A 17,606-nucleotide genomic window follows, 5' to 3' on the forward strand; every position below is an offset into this window, starting at 1 on the left:
GAGACATCCTGTTGTATGTTTCCCAAGACTTGGCAAAAGTTTAGGCACACCATCAAGTATTTTTTGCATCACGTTATTATCTTCAGTGGCCATTTTCCATGAAATCTGTTTTCACATGATATTGTATGAATATTTGTGCAGGACCAACACAAATTATCCATTACTCTGAATATTTTGTTACTTTGGTATTTGCTATAACGGGATATGACCTGTATATATAAAATGGTTAGACTTGTCTGTCTGTCCTGTGACGAAAAAATTCATGCACCCTGGCCTTTGAAGCTTGATCTTGGTCTCAACAGTCAGCTTATGCCGTGACACATGCAACGAGACCATTGACATGTACCATTGGATAACAGCGAGACCAAACTTAGGCTTCATGTTTCTCTCACAGTCAGCACAGATGCTGCAGTATGTCTGACCTCATAGATATGTACAGCTGCATGCCCCATTCTCCAACCTAGCTGACAAAACAACTATGGCAGATCAATCACACTACTGGTCTCGTATGGATATGATTTGTGAATTGCATGTGCGGCCCACAATATCTGCAATTTAAGCCTTTGACACGCCATTCACACCTCACATAGCAGTGACAGGCCAGACTACTAGCACGCACCATGCTACATCACCGACACATCAACTGCAGTCTAGTGGTCACACTGCAAGTCTAACACAAAAAACAACTTCACCAACTGAAGACCCTTACAGTAATCTAGTGACTGGGAGTGCCTGCTTTCATAAGAGGTCCATGCACCACCTGCTGCTGTGACGAGTGTTCAGACCATGTACCTGGCATAACAGACCTGTGCTACACAGGAAGGCAGATCATCTTCATCTATACTAATAAAAGGCAAAGCACTCACTCACTCACTCACTCATCACTAATTCTCCAACTTCCCATGTAGGTAGAAGGCTGAAATTTGGCAGGCTCATTCCTTACAGCTTACTTACAAAAGTTAAGCAGGTTTCATTTAGAAATTCTACACGTAACGGTCATAAAGGTCGACAACGTCCGCCATGTTGAACTTTTTTATTTATGGCCCCATCTTCACGAAATTTGGTAGGCGGCTTCCCTGCGCTAACCGAAACCAATGTACGTACTTATTTCGGTGGTATGATGCCACTGTCAGCCGCCATATTGAACTTTCCAACGTCACTAATTCTTTTACTTCCTGTGTAGGTAGAAGGCTGAAATTTGGCAGGCTCATTCCTTACAGCTTACTTACAAAAGTTAAGCAGGTTTCATTTCGAAATTCTACGCGTAACGGTCATAACGGTTGACAACATTCGCCATGTTGAACTTTCTTATTTATGGCCCCATCTTCACGAAATTTGGTAGGTAGTTTCCCTGCGCTAACCAAAACTGATGTACGTACTTATTTCAGTGGTATGATGCCACTGTCAGCCGCCATATTGAAGTTTCCAATGTCACTAATTCTCCAGCTTTTCGTGTAGGTAGAAGGCTGAAATTTGGCAAGCTCATTCCTTACAGCTTACAAAAGTTAGGCAGGTTCATTTCGAAATTCTATGCGTAACTGTCATAACTGGAACCTACTTACGTACATATATACGGCCATAGCCTGCAGCTCGGTCCCAGTGTGAGGCGGAGTTGCGTCCCTTATCGTCACGCCTCCCACGTAATTGAGTGCCTGCCTATATAAGGCCGTCTATCAGCAGCTATCCAATAGACATGCTGCCACGAAATATTCGCGGGTGAAGGACTGTGCTTATGCAAACGAAGATGAGATGGTCAGGGATAAACTAGTGTTTGGCACAAACTCAGCGAAAGTGCGAGAGAAACTTTTAAGTGCTGGGTCTTAGCTAACATTAAATAAAGCCATGGACATCGCAAAATCGCATGACATAGCACAAGCACAGTTGAGAACCTTCGATGCATGTACTCCGAGCGGCTCACGTGAACTGACTTTGCAGGACTGGGAAAGGTAAACCCGTGCATGCAGTGTGTGATGCCTCAGATAAAGAGGAAGACGAGCTGCTTATTGATGCAGTAGGAAACGAACAACCCTCTGACGCTGAACAAGCCTTTGTAGACATATCAATAGGAAAGCAAGATGTAAAGCTTAAGTTTAAATTATGTTCATAGACAGGCTGTCGCTAAATATTTGCAGGCAAATCCACAACTTAATACTGGGAATGGCTATTAAACATCTTAGATTCACGAGTACCGATTTGGGTAGTGAACACTTCGATGAATGAAACCTGTTATCTTTACAACGGTTGACAAACACGGAATATAACTTGAACACAACACATCCTCCAAATACGAACCTGATTGAAAGAAATAATGATAATCAAATCCTTGATGACAGCAACACTCATAACAGTGACAAAAGAATTACATTGACAATCGTTACGTTATTTTTAAAATGTTTCCTTTTCTTTTTAATAACTTCTTTAACACACTACTTCTCCGCTGCGAAGCGCGGGTATTTTGCTAGTCATTCATATGAGCCAGACATTTCTAAATCCTAACAAAGTCCTTACTGCTTTCTGCTCATGCACAGGGTGACGGCACTTTCCACAGTGTCACCTAGGTTTGTGTATGTTCTGACAGCCACATTCACGAACACTCCCTGTGAAATGCAACGCACACCGTTTGCAATACGAATCAACAACCAATGTAACTACTTTGACATAATTTTTAAAAAGCAATTAAAAAGAGGCCATGATGGAACAAAATTAATCATGATTTTTACTATAACTCAAAGACACGCTGTTTTTTAGAATGTGATAGAAAGATAGCCACAGAAAACATTGCTTTTCAGTACATGAAAGTAATTTCCTTTTTTTTTGTTTGTACACATTTATTCAAACCCACTATATAGTAACAAGTGCAAATTTAAGTATTTGCTGCTAAGATTTTTAACAGTTTTTGCTTTGAATCAATCAACTGTAAATCACATTTATAACATTAACAATTCTGTTGGTTGTGTCCTGTTCTACAGAATTCTTTCCACTGTCCTTGTACCCATCCCTTTACAAACAGAAGTCGAATTAAAGAAGAATACACACTACAAACACAGGCAGACGTCATATACCTTCCACAAGTTAAAAAGTAATTCCTCACCTTTTACGCAAGACCAACACCATTATAACACACAGTATTGAACGTAAAGCTTTTGGTTTATTGTTTCATCATATCAAACAGTATTTTTAGCATAATGGGAACCAGATGTATGAAATATTCAAGTCATTCAGTCATTTGATAATAATATATGATAATAATGCACTTCACAAATGTTTAAGAGGGTACAAAAGAATGGATAACTGAATAGATCCAATCACATTATCCTATACATTTTCTTACAGTATGTCATTTTACATAGTATATACGGTATTATACACGCATATACGAGTAGGAAACAGTTGGACAGCATCACATGCTCTGGATAAGGGCAAATAACATTATCTCTTTCCAGGAAAAAGTTTTGATTATCTTCAAAAAATTCACTTTTGAAGCACATTCTGATAGCACCTTTTGATGGTACTGACCATAAAAATGACATAAAATACATAATTAATATAAAAGCATATGTACAGTAATCAAAATGGATTTTGCTTACTGTCAGTGGAAAGTATAGGGTGGTCCAGATCTAATTATGCAATTTTCATTACGCTATAACGTATTAAGTTTATTACATAGAAAATCACCCAAAAAATCCTGGACCATCGCGAAGTGTGCGAACTGATAACATGAAGAATTGTCTTTGTGCTGAACTGGAATCGTCCCCACATAAATCAAAGTCATCCAGACGCTCTGGATCTGCATAATTAGATCTGGACCACCCTGTATGCATCATACCTGGAATGTGTATTTAAATTGCCAAATTTCCCCCAGTGACAAATAAAGTTCTGTCTGTTCTATCTATTTCATGAAATTAGTTTTCACTTTCAAAAGTTGTATGTAATATTTAATTAAATTACTTATGTTAATTATTTCTGTTAAACAAGATTAGCTTTTTATGTTTTAAACTGTGAAAACACTTCAATGCAGTTTAGGTTCCTTCACAAAAAAAAATTTCTATAGTCAAATAACAAATTTTCTTTGTATTGATTTTTCTACTGAAAGCAAAGACAAAATTTAAAATGACTTATTTTTGTATGCCTGTAATAGTTTCTAGAAACTCACTAAAATCTTTATATTTTCTGTCTGTCTTTCTCCGTGCAGATTTGCTGCTCTTCTCTCAGACCCCGGACACACTGACCACTTGCAGACTCTCGCAGCAACGGAGCTCTGCTCTGTTAATTTTAAAGTATGATACTACTGGGGAAACAATCCTTTTTCCTACTACAGGTATTTAAAATGATAGTGGTCACTAACCTAGAATTTGTTTATGGCACATTTTGCGCACTACTCGCACGCACACGTACTGTAAATATGTAAGCGCTTGTTCTTTCATTCTCATTTGCCGACTAACAAAACTGTCAAAACTCTGTATGAAACGCTTTTTTGACCTGGAACGTGAAATGTATTTTTTCTGCTACCTTTTATACCATTATTATTCTTGCTTCCAATTTACTGACACATTCTTAACATTCTTTGGAAAGAAATCTGCAAAAGCTACATTGCGTAATTAAAGCATTTCTAAATATTTTGAGACATATTTATTCAAAATATTTATTTCTCTTAAGTTTACATGCCTAAAATCAACGTTAGTCACCATTTTCTATAATATCTACTTTTGGCAAGGTTATTGTTTTCTTTAATTTGTAACATGTTGTTTATTTTCTTCCTTATTGTTGCCTACTTCACATAATTTAATCTGTTCCACTGTTGCAATTCTGCTAGTATTTGCATTATTGTACATAGTATCAGACATGTTAACAATGGTATAAAAATGATCTCATCATGTGTATTAATTGTCACATCAATAAGTACAATGGACATTTAACCAACTTCATTGGAAGTTGCTAAGGCAGAGAAAGAACATAGTTGAAAGACAGCTTATAGTAAAACATAATAGTTAAAAAAAGAGGTGTGTTGTTGTGTCCCACAAAATCCATTGAAGTGTTTAAAGTGTTGTCTTGACAAACCCTTGGGATATACAATTCCATTCCGATTTTTATTATACAACAGTTCTCTGTAATGAAATAAATGAGTTTACCAAAAACAATTATATGCAGTGATGAAACAAAACAAAACACATTTTCATTTGAGGTGACTACTAAATTCATATTTATCCGTGGATGAGCTACGGCATACCATAAATTCAGCATTGCCTTTCCCATTTTTAACAAGGAAAGGCTTCTGTGTGAAAAGATGCAGTTATGTCAGAATCATGTATCATAAACAGATACATTCTGGCGGTGAGAGGTGGGAGTGGTGAAACTGCTGTCACATTAAAATCATTTAGTCTTGCAGTGGATGCTAGCATTTTACAGGGTTGGCTTCTCTCTTAACTCAGTGGTGATAGGATTGGTTCCAGTCTCCCACCTGGGTGCATTAGTGCATGAGGAGAGAAATTGCTGTTGTAACTCAATTTTTCTTTTTGTGAAAACCTGATTGCTTTGTATGGATTGCAATAAAATTAACAAAGAAGTGAATAAAAAAAAAAGAAAAAAAAAAGAAATTGCCATTGTATGAAGGCAAGAGAGGAGGGAGGTCCAAGAGGAAGAAAATATGGATGCGAGAAAGGAGTATCAATAGAGAGGACTAAGGAAAGTGATTCTGAGATGAGGGACCAGATAGTGGGTTTTCCCAAATACCTTCCCAGGTGGACAGTACAAAATCATATGGAGTACCAGGAGCATTTACAAAATAGAAGTATCTCATTTTGGTAATGAATTTTGTCAGAGTGCATATGACAATAAGCAGCACTAATGTTACTTGTCTTAATCAGTTTCTAAATTACCCCCATGATGATGGTATATTGGCATATGAAACGTACCTCAGACAACATGATTTACCTACAAAGTCAGTAATAGAAATGATAAAATTCACTCTGACACATAATCTATTCTCTTTTGGACAAGATTGCTACTTGCAACAAATGGGGACTGCAATGGGCTGTCGGTTTACACCTCACTATGCAAACCTTTTTATGGCAAAATTGGAGGAAGATTTCATGTCAATGTGCATCTTAAAACCAATGTTGTATCTCCGTTATATGGATGACATCTTCATAATCTGAACTGCCAGTGAGAAGGGCCTCCTCCATTTTCATAATGAATATAATTCTTTTCACCCCAACATAAAGCTGAAGCTGAATTACTCAAAAACAGAAGTCAGCTTCCTTGACACCACCATTCAACTGAAAGACAACACCCATGTAACTTCTGTTTTTTACAAACCAACAGACAGACAGACCTATGTAAGAAGTGATAGCTTCCACCCCAAGCATATAAGGCGCACCATTATTTTCAGCTAAGCAATACGGTACAATCGTATTTGCTCAGACCCGACTGACCTGGATCAACAACTGCAGGAGCTCAGACAAGGTTATACCCCCAAAACAACAGATACTCAAATAAGAAGAGCTACTGCTATACCCAGAGACAACCTTCTGGAATATAAAAACAAAGACAACAAGAACCGCATCCCCCTTGTTGTCACCTACAGCCCACATCTTGAAACACTTCGAGAAATTATAAAAGAACTTCAGCCAATGCTAAACAATGACCAAACACTGAGAAATGTATTTCCTGAACCTCCCCTCTTAGCATACATACAACCACCAAACCTTCAGCAATTAATTGTTCAGAAGCTCCCTAAATGAACCAACAGGAAATGGCACATCTCCCTGCCTACAGAAAAGATGCAAAACGTTGTGTCCACATTTACAATACAGTCCGTATAGTTATACCACACTGCCGAACATCACATAAAGGGATCGTTTTCCTGCAAATCATCTAATGTGGTCTACCTATTTTCTCTGCATGAAATGTCCTGACACTGCACTCTATGTGGGAGAAACTGGACAAACATTCCACCAGAGAATGAATTTACACAGGTTCCACATTAAACGTGGTAACACACATTGACACTGTGAGAGGGACTTTAAAGTCACAGTGGTTATGGACAACTTCAAAACACAGCAAAAGAGAATAGAATGGGAAATTAAACTCATGTTAAAATTTAATACATTACAACATGCCTTGAATAAAGACAAGAGTTTTATAGCCAGATATGAAGATTGTTTACATCTCTCAGAATGACACAGACAACCTGACTACAGACCCACGTTGTTTTGAAAAACACATTAGAAACTTCAAAAGACAGTTATCTTATCTAAAGATCTTGACCATACATTGTTCTTCTCTCTCTTGTTAAATTAACCCTAGCCTTAATGAATCTATTTATTTTTTACATTTAAGCTTTCTCATTTAAAGATTTACCAATGTTGTTTCTTGTCTTAGAGTGTATATAAACACAGGGAACTCCAGTTTCTGTATTACATCTTGTCTGAAAAAGGGGCCTGATTTGCCTCGAAAGCTTGTATATTGTAATCCTTTTAGTTAGCCAATAAAAGGTGACATTTTGCTTGGCTTTTCTCTAAATTATGATGAAAAATTGTATTTTGAAAAAGGTTTACGATGGTAAAGATAGTGCTAGTCATAACACGATAATGTATGTGTATATTACTGAAAAGAATTGAAAGTGGGGAGCTTCCGGGTTGAACAGTTATGCTATGAAATAAGGGTTGTACACTCATTTGTAGTGATGCAAGACATACTGGTGAGTGGAGTGAAATCACTTTACTATTTAGTTTGCCTCTTTTACAGTGCACTTCTTTAAGCCAAAATCGTATGTCCTAGACAGACTTAAAATATTTCTTAACCTGTTCTTTCTAATAGGATTGAAAATATACCTTTGAGCTTTTTCAGGCAATAAAAAACATGGCTGTGATGTTTATATGTTTAATTTTTAAATATCTCAGTCTCTTTTTAAGAATTCAGAAGTCAAGTAATTTCTAAACTTGTGGTTTGGACTTCCCTCTAAAATATGTTCCTGAACCAATATTACATTAGATATTTGACTGCTATTTTTGTAGTTGCACGCCTTTTTTTACATATCGTAGATCCCGGAATATAAGTTGACTCGGTATATAAGCCAACCCCCTTTTCTACCTACTAAATTACATGTATTTGCTGATGACCGGTATTTAAGCCGACCCCCTTCGCTTTTCTAAATTTCCTTAAAAGTGTTTCTTCAGGTATATTTATCATGTTTATCAACGAGAATTTAAGACTGACGGCATTTTTGATGGAAACCAGGAACTGATTGCGGAGAAGTTTGGTAAAATGAAACCTTTGTGCAAATACGGTACATCGGCGGGTGGATTTCCAGAGACTCATTATACAGTAAATTTGATTGTTATAAATTTTTAACTTAAATACGCAATACAGTGGACCCTTGACTTACGAACTTAATTCGTTCGCGAGGGCTGGTTGTAACTCAAGTTGGTTGTAAGTCAAGACTATTTTTCCCATAAAAAATAATCATAATTCGGTCCGAACCTCCCACTGCATCACTTACTTAACCTTTTTATAATAAAAAAGAATTGTATAATGTGCATAATTTACCAAAACACCAATAATTTTTCTAATGTACTAACCAAAAAGTTATAAAAAGTGCCTAGCCTACCAGAAGTAGGCTAGATTAAGCTAGAAGCATGGCGGCGCTTTTGTTTACAATCACGCAAGCGGATACACTTGACCGCATTCGGGTTGCAACACAAGATGTTGGTCGTAAATCAAAACAACAGTATTTTATTTTAAACTTCTCAATAATTTATTATAAATTTTATTAATAAAACTAGCAAAATACCTGTGCTTCGCAGCGGAGAAGTAGTGTGTTAAAGAAGCAATGAAAAAGTAAAGGAAACATTTTGAAAATAACGTAACATGATTGTCAATGTAATTGTTTTGTCACTGTTGTGAGTGATGAGTGTTGCTGTCATTCATATATATATATATATATATATATATATATATATATATATATATATATATACACACACAGACACACACATATAAACATGTATATATACATATCCATACATATATACATATACACATATTTATATACACACACACATATATACATACATATACATATATACATACATATATACACACAAATACATATATATATTGTAAGATATGGCCGGCCATGTACCCCGGCCAATACCCCCAAGCTGCCAGGTGGAGCCCTCCTTGCAGCATGGAGGTCCCAGAAGACCAGCAGGGCATTATGGACCATGTAGTTTTTATGCACCGCCCTGCTGGATGCCATGGGGGCCACGAGAGGGAGCTGCAGGGAGGACCGAAGAGTTCTTCATGCCCTATGACCCGGAAGTTCGTCATAGGAAGAGCGACGGGCTTCCGGGGTGAGAAAAAACATCATTTACCCTGACCCGGAAGGAATAAGGACTTGTGGACTGTTGGGAAGGAACACCTCCGGGTCAGGGAATATAAAAGGACTGTGGGAGCTCCCAGACGATGAGCTGAGTTGGGAGGCAGGGTGGCTAAGCGTCTGGGAGAGTGGAGGATTATTATTATTGTTGTTGTTATTATTATTATTGGAGTATTTGGGAGTGGAGGGTGCTTTGTGCACATTATTGATATAATAAATATCATTATTGGACTTTTACCTAGTGTCTGACGTGGTGTCTGAGGGTGCAAGGGTGCGAGAAGCATCTTAATCTGTTACAATATATATACATACACACACATATATATAAACATGTATATACATACATATCTACATATATACATATACACACACACATATATATATATATATGTGTATATATATATATATCAGTGGTGTGAAAAACTATTTGCCCCCTTCCTGATTTCTTATTCTTTTGCATGTTTGTCACACAAAATGTTTCTGATCATCAAACACATTTAACCATTAGTCAAATATAACACAAGTAAACATAAAATGCAGTTTTTAAATGATGGTTTTTATTATTTAGGGAGAAAAAATCCAAACCTACATGGCCCTGTGTGAAAAGTAATTGCCCCTTGTTAAAAATAACCTAACTGTGGTGTATCACACCTGAGTTCAATTTCCGTAGCCACCCCCAGGCCTGATTACTGCCACACCTGTTTCAATCAAGAAATCACTCAAATAGGAGCTGCCTGACACAGAGAAGTAGACCAAAAGCACCTCAAAAGCTAGACATCATGCCAAGATCCAAAGAAATTCAGAAACAAATGAGAACAGAAGTAATTGAGATCTATCAGTCTGGTAAAGGTTATAAAGCCATTTCTAAAGCTTTGGGACTCCAGTGAATCACAGTGAGAGCCATTATCCACAAATGGCAAAAACATGGAACAGTGGTGATCCTTCTCAGGAGTGGCCGGCCGACCAAAATTACCCCAAGAGCACAGAGACGACTCATCCGAGAGGTCACAAAACACCCCAGGACAACGTCTAAAGAACTGCAGGCCTCACTTGCCTCAATTAAGATCAGTGTTCACGACTCCACCATAAGAAAGAGACTGGGCAAAACGGCCTGCATGGCAGATTTCCAAGACGCAAACCACTGTTAAGCAAAAGAACATTAGGGCTGTCTCAATTTTGTTAAGAAACATCTCAATGATTGCCAAGACTTTTGGGAAAATACCTTGTGGACTGATGAGACAAAAGTTGAACTTTTTGGAAGGCAAATGTCCCGTTACATCTGGCATAAAAGGAACACAGCATTTCAGAAAAAGAACATCATACCAACAGTAAAATATGGTGGTGGTAGTGTGATGGTCTGGGGTTGTTTTGCTGCTTCAGGACCTGGAAGGCTTGCTGTGATAGATGGAACCATGAATTCTACTGTCTACCAAAAATCCTGAAGGAGAATGTCCGCCATCTGTTCGTCAACTCAAGCTGAAGCGATCTTGGGTGCTGCAACAGGACAATGACCCAAAACACACCAGCAAATCCACCTCTGAATGGCTGAAGAAAAACAAAATGAAGACTTTGGAGTGGCCTAGTCAAAGTCCTGACCTGAATCCAATTGAGATGCTATGGCATGACCTTAAAAGGCGGTTCATGCTAGAAAACCCTCAAATAAAGCTGAATTACAACAATTCTGCAAAGATGAGTGGGCCAAAGTTCCTCCAGAGCTGTAAAAGACTCATTGCAAGTTATCGCAAACGCTTGATTACAGTTATTGCTGCTAAGGGTGGCCCAACCAGTTATTAGATTCAGGGGGCAATTACTTTTTCACACAGGGCCATGTAGGTTTGGATTTTTTCTCCCTAAATAATAAAACCATCATTTAAAAACTGCATTTTTTGTTTACTTGTGTTATATTTGACTAATGGTTAAATGTGTTTGATGATCAGAAACATTTTGTGTGACAAACATGCAAAAGAACAGGAAGGGGGCAAACAGTTTTGTCACACCACTGTATATATATATATATATATATATATATATATATATATATATATATATATATATATATTTATTTATTTATATATACAGTCTTTGGGGTGCGAGCAACTGTTGCTGGGGGTGCCAGAATCCATGAAGGAAGAAAAATGAAAAACATTATTTGTACAAAATCTTAATTTATTTATCCATTCCTAAATAATTAAATGGGCAGGCTATTTCGTATCAGTGCAATACACTGCTTGTTAAAACGGATGACTCCCGCTCTTACATGCAAGTCTGCCTCGATATTATGAACTATCGTATCTGTTCAAGTTCTATTTAAATTTTAAATAGAAGGAATTTTTATTTAGTCGACAGAATATTATTCCGGAATAAATCAACTCAAACCTTAAATAACTTTTGCTCTCCATAAAAATATATCCTGTCTAAATTATACAAGTTAGAAATAAAGTAAACATTAAAAGAACAAACATTTAAATTTCTTTACTCTTATGTAATTTTATATAAAAAATAAACTTAAATTTTAAATATCCCAAAAGATTTTGCTCTCCATAAAAATATATCCTGTCAAAATTATACAAATTCAAATATGAACATGGTGCATAACAAAACCTGGAAATATAAATAAAATGCGTTCTTTTCAGCAATAACAAATGAAATCATTCAGTTGTCTTTGCTCTTATGTCATTTTATCAGAGCTGGACGCCTGGCATCTTTTTTTGGCAACAAGTTTGTTTATGTTTGGTGTGAGGTTCTGTGTTGTGGAGATTCTCAGGATGGATTGCAGGTGCTCATCAGTGAGGCGACTCCTGATGTGGCCTGCGGGCCTTGAGTTTGAAACATATGGACTAAATAGAACTTGAAAAGATATATTTTTTTAAATGTGATCACGCAATTCAGATTGAGTTGACGCGCACTACAGAGCCCGCGTGCTATTGTGGTTTTGCCTGCGTGCCTCAATAAGTTACCCTCCCCTCGCTCTTACTTTTTTACCGTTCATCTAATGAATACACTGAGTATGGCTTTACCAAAACAATCATTGATCGTGAATAAAGTATCCATTATTCATAAAGCTTCAATTGGTGATCTGTCTTTCTGCGTTAACCTCATATTTTTTCATACGTCTCAAACCAAGGGGATGCGAGGCTAAAATGAATCGGAAAGCGCGCGTACATACTCAATGCATCCCCTCTCGGGAATCAAACCTCGGACGCCGGCGCTAGAGGTGAAGCCTCTACTATTGTGCCACGGCGTGTGGTTTGTCTATTTAATTAAGCAGTATAATTCGGTTTTTGCTCAGCACTCTTTGGAACTGTTGCTTTTTGTCTGTGCACTGCGTAAGTTCATGTGAGCCGCTGAATATGGTTTTATATGTCACTTGCTCGCTTTTAATTGTTTCGCTGCCTTCTTAATTATATAATGTATGTTTTCTTCAGCGGTTTTTGGAGCTCTTCCTGGTTTTCTACGTACTGCGTGATTACTTGGGAGGCGTGATGATGTCACACGAAACTCCGCCCCCCACGGCTTTCGAGCTCAACTCCATTACAGTATATGCAGAAAAATAGCTTCCAATTATGACCATTACGCGTAGAATTTCGAAATGAAACCTGCCCGACTTTTGTAAGGAAGCTGTAAGGAATGAGCCTGCCAAATTTCAGCCTTCTACCTATATGGGAAGTTAGAGAATTAGTGATGAGTCAGTGAGCCAGTCAGTCAGTCAGTCAGTCAGTGAGGGCTTTGCCTTTTATTAGTATAGATCAACAACTAAAACACTTTTTTGAATAAATTCTTTATTTAAAGTACCGGCATGCAAAGTTACTTCTTCATCTGAAAGATGGCGCTGTGGTTTCATCATTAATTACTTCGGTATTCATCAGCAAAAATGGCATTGCGCTGGAAATCTTGAATCTGAAACGATACTCGTTGTATAAGCCGACCCCCAAACTCCAAGCCAAAAATCTAGGACAAAATTTTCGGCTTCTATTCTGGAATCTACAGTAAAAAAGCAATGCTATAGCAAACACTGAGATTCTTGTTTAACAAAAACATGAATTCCAACATACAGTTAAATAAAGCATATCATCAGTCACATTCACTAAAGGCGGTACAGAATATGTTTATAATGTTTACATTTTCAAAATATTAATACACTGAATATATGTAACAGTTATAGTAATATATTAAAGATGGAGTTGTTCACATTTCTTTTTCCATATCCTAGAACCATTGGATATTCCTATTACAGTAATCCCTCCTCGATATGCGTTCCAGAACCCCCGCGATAGGTGAAAATCTGCGAAGTAGAAACCATATATTTGTATGGTTATTTTTATATATTTTAAGCCCTTATAAACTCTCCCACACTGTTAACGTTATTAGAGCCCTCTAAACATGAAATAACACCCTTTAGTCAAAAGTTTAAACTGTGCTCCATGACAAGACAGAGATGATAGTTCTTTCTCACAATTAAAAGAATGCAAACATATCTTCTCCTCAAAGGAATGCGTGTCAGGAGCAGAGAATGTCAGAGAGAGCGCGCGAGAGAAAAGCAAACAATCAAAAAATCAATACGTGCTTTTAAGTATGCCGAAGCACCGCAACAAAGCGGCATTTTTTATAGGAGCGTCCGTATCTTCTAAGCAAACAGCCCCTCTGCTCACACCCCCTCCGTCAGGCAGAGAATGTCAGAGAGGGTGAGAGAGAGAGAAAAGCAAACAATCAAGCACCGCGCGGGAAGCATATCTTATATCATTGAGAAGCTTTAGTTAATATGCAATACATGCTCTGATTGGGTAGCTTCTAAGCCATCCGCCAATAGCGTCCCTTGTATGAAATCAACTGGGCAAACAAACTGAGGAAGCATGTACCATAAATTAAAAGACCCATTGTCCGCAAAAAATCCATGATATATATTTAGATATGCTTACATTTAAAATCTGCGATAGAGTGAAGCCGCGAAAGCGCGATATAGCAAGGGATTACTGTACTCACTTTTGAGCTCACATTCGCTGTTTATGTTGGGTCACATTATCCACTTACTGCTTCCTGACAAATTTAAGTGCTGTATATGCAATTGTCTGTCATAATCAAGTGTGTACTGTTTCTTTCTCTTTTATTTCATTCTGTTCTTGTCACTTTTTACATTATGATTTTGGATTATGTGTTTGCCTGGGGGTTTGATGAGACTCCATTTGTATGTTGTTATACAGTACTTTTTGCCTGCACTATTGATCATTTTTTTTGTGTCTTTTATTTGTTTAACAAATTACAGTATGTTACTAGCCTTTTCCTGTTTTAAATATGTCTTTACTTTGGGTATATGAATCCAAACTCTGTCCTATCACTGGTTGTGAACTCACAGTTGTAATGATGTGTGCATAACATCATAGAATAAATGCATGCAATAAAATGGCATATTGAAACTGTGATTAATGAATTAATTAAAATGCAATAAATTTACCCACATTAAAACATCTATTTTAAATTAAACACAATAAAAACAACAACATTTATTTATATAGCACATTTTCATACAAAAAGTAGCTCAAAGTGCTTATACATACAACATAAATACATACTATAAGAAACCCATATTTGTTATATAATGATATGTCTAAATTTAATAGAAATCTTACCGTTCTATAATATTGTACTGTTCATATTATGTATCTGTTGTATGTGCTCCCTCTACTTCAAAAAATGTCAAGGGTGCAATATGTGTTTACTAATAAATGGTACCGTGTTGCAGCGCGCTCTTTCTCTGTTACGAGAAACCAGAGGCACTGTGATATTAATATAATGAAATTTACCTGTCAACATTACTGCCTTTGTGGTGATGATAGTGGATACTAACTCTGGAATGAACTATCTCTTTAATAACTTGACCTCCAAACTTGAAAATTAATTTCCTCATTAACTTAAACACTAACACATTTTTCACAGATATGAATTTAATCAATGACTACTGTGCTATCAATCAGTCCTGGAAAGAATACTACTTTTTCTGCCATTTTCATAAATCACAATCCACAATAGATACATTTTGAATTACTTAATCTCTTCTTGATGTGTATCCCACTCAAAATATTCTTCATCGTTTATGTTATTAATTTGTCCCTTTGGGCAATTTCACCCTCTAATGTGAGCCTGAGTAATGAATCTCAAACATTAGTAGTTGGGCCAAAATAAAATTGCAGTGTAACCAAGATCACAAAATAGGAAGAAATTCTTCTTGATTCTCCAGTTTCTCTAGAGGGAGTTACAAGGAGCAAATTTTCAGTCTATAGTAATTGTAAAGGTCCCAGTATCCCCTGAATTCTGACAAAAATATCCGCAGTATTTTTTTAAACTACTATCTGAAGCATAGCTTTCAATGTTCCCCCTTCTGATGTCAAGATTATTGTCAAGTGTACATGGTACAGTGAAATTCTTACTTGAATGTCCACTCAGAGCAATTGAAAAAAATATGAATACATAAATATTATAGATTGCATGCAAAATACCCATATATAATCCATCCATTATCCAACCTGCTATATCCTAACTACAGGGTCACGGGGGTCTGCTGGAGCCAATCCCAGCCAACACAGGGCACAAGGCAGGAAACAAACCCCAGGCAGGGCGCCAGCCCACCACAGATATTATATTATATTATCCATTATCCAACCCGCTATATCCTAACTGCAGGGTCACAGGGGTCTGCTGGAACCAATCCCAGCCAACACAGGGCGCAAGGCAGGAAACAAACCTCGGGCAGGGCGCCAGCCCACCGCAGGGCACACACACCCACACACCAAGGACACGCTAGGGACAATTTAGAATCGCCAATGCACCTAACCTGCATGTCATTGGACTGTAGGAGGAAATCCATGCAGATATGGGGAGAACATGAAGACTCCATCAAGGGAGGACCCGGGAAGCAAATCCGGGTCTCCTAACTGCAAGGCAGCAGACCTACCCACTGTGCCACCGTGCTACCCTATAGGGTGAAACACATGTCGTGTTCTCTTTGTATTATTTAGCAGGCACAATATATACATACACTGTTCAAAAGGGTGGCACAATGATGCGGTGGTAGTGCCAGGGTCATCCCAGTGTGGAGTTTACATGTTCTTCCCATGTCTGTGTGGGTTTCCTTCAGATGCTCTGGTTTCCTCCCACAGTCCAAAGACATGCAGGTTTGGTGAATTGACGATCCTAAATTGGCCCTAGTTTGTGCATGGTATGTGTGTGTGTATGTCTGTGTGCGCCCTGCAATTGACTGGCGTCCTGTCCAGGGTTTGTTGCCTGCCTTGCACGCTATGCTTGCTGGAATAGGCTCCAGCAGACCCCCAAGACCCTGTTCAGGACAAACAGAAAATTACTGATTGACTGACACTGCTCAAAAAAATAAAGGGAACACTTAAATCACACATTGGAACTCTATGAACAAAAGTGGAAAATCTTTACTGAGTAATACTGTCTAATTTGTTAAGTAACAAAATTATGTAATAAGGTTCAATGGAAATAAAAATCACCAACCTGTTGAGGGCTTTATTCAACATCACAGTGACAATCAAAGCCAAAAATTTAAATCACAGGCTGATCTAACTTGTGTGAATTTCAGCATGGCAACTCATAATGTGACTCACTAGTATGTAATGCCCACACATGGCTGTATGCACTCCTGAACACATCTGGGCATGCTCCTGATGAGATGGCAAATGCTGTCCTGGGGGAATCTCCTACCAGACCTTGATCAGAGAGTCAGTGAGCTCCTGGACAGTCTGTGGCACTACTTGGCAGCATCAAATGCATCAATGCATAACATCCCAGAAATTCTCATTTGGATTCAGGTGTCGTAAAAGTGCTTGCCAGTCATTGGCATCATTGCCTTCATCATCCAGAAACTGCCTACACAAACTGGCCACATGAGGCTGGGCATTGTCCTGCACCAGGAGGAACCCAGGGCCCACTGTACCAGCGTAAGTTCTGACAGTAGCTCTGAGGATTTCATCCTGGTACCTAACAGCAGTTAGTGTATCATCTCCTTGCACATGCAAGTCTGTGCGCCCCTCCAAGGTATGCTACCTCAGACCGTTAGTGACCCACCACCAAACCGGTCATGCTGGATGATGTTGCAGGTTGCATAACATTCAGCAAGTAGTCTTCAGGCTGTTTCACTTCTGTCACATGTGGTCAGTGTGAGTCTGCTCTCATATGTGAAGAGAAAATTGTGCCAGTGGCAGAGATGCTAATT

The 17,606-nt window shown here is 37.9% G+C and overlaps 1 protein-coding gene across 3 annotated transcripts in view; it reads left to right on the forward strand.

The window, feature by feature from the left end:
• edaradd (EDAR-associated death domain) overlaps positions 1 to 17,606 on the forward strand; it is a 96,911-nt gene that overhangs the window by 56,779 nt on the left and 22,526 nt on the right. For 2 of the 3 annotated variants that reach the window (XM_039738522.1, XM_039738521.1), the window contains exon 2: positions 4,193 to 4,318. The exons of the other annotated variant lie outside the window; for it this stretch is intronic. In XM_039738522.1, coding sequence (XP_039594456.1) covers positions 4,193 to 4,318 — 126 coding nt within the window. The remainder of the gene's footprint in view (positions 1 to 4,192; positions 4,319 to 17,606) is intronic. 3 annotated transcript variants of the gene reach the window in all.

Source organism: Polypterus senegalus, chromosome 16 (genome assembly GCF_016835505.1).
Source record: "Polypterus senegalus isolate Bchr_013 chromosome 16, ASM1683550v1, whole genome shotgun sequence".
NCBI classification, from domain to species: Eukaryota; Metazoa; Chordata; class Cladistia; order Polypteriformes; family Polypteridae; genus Polypterus; species Polypterus senegalus.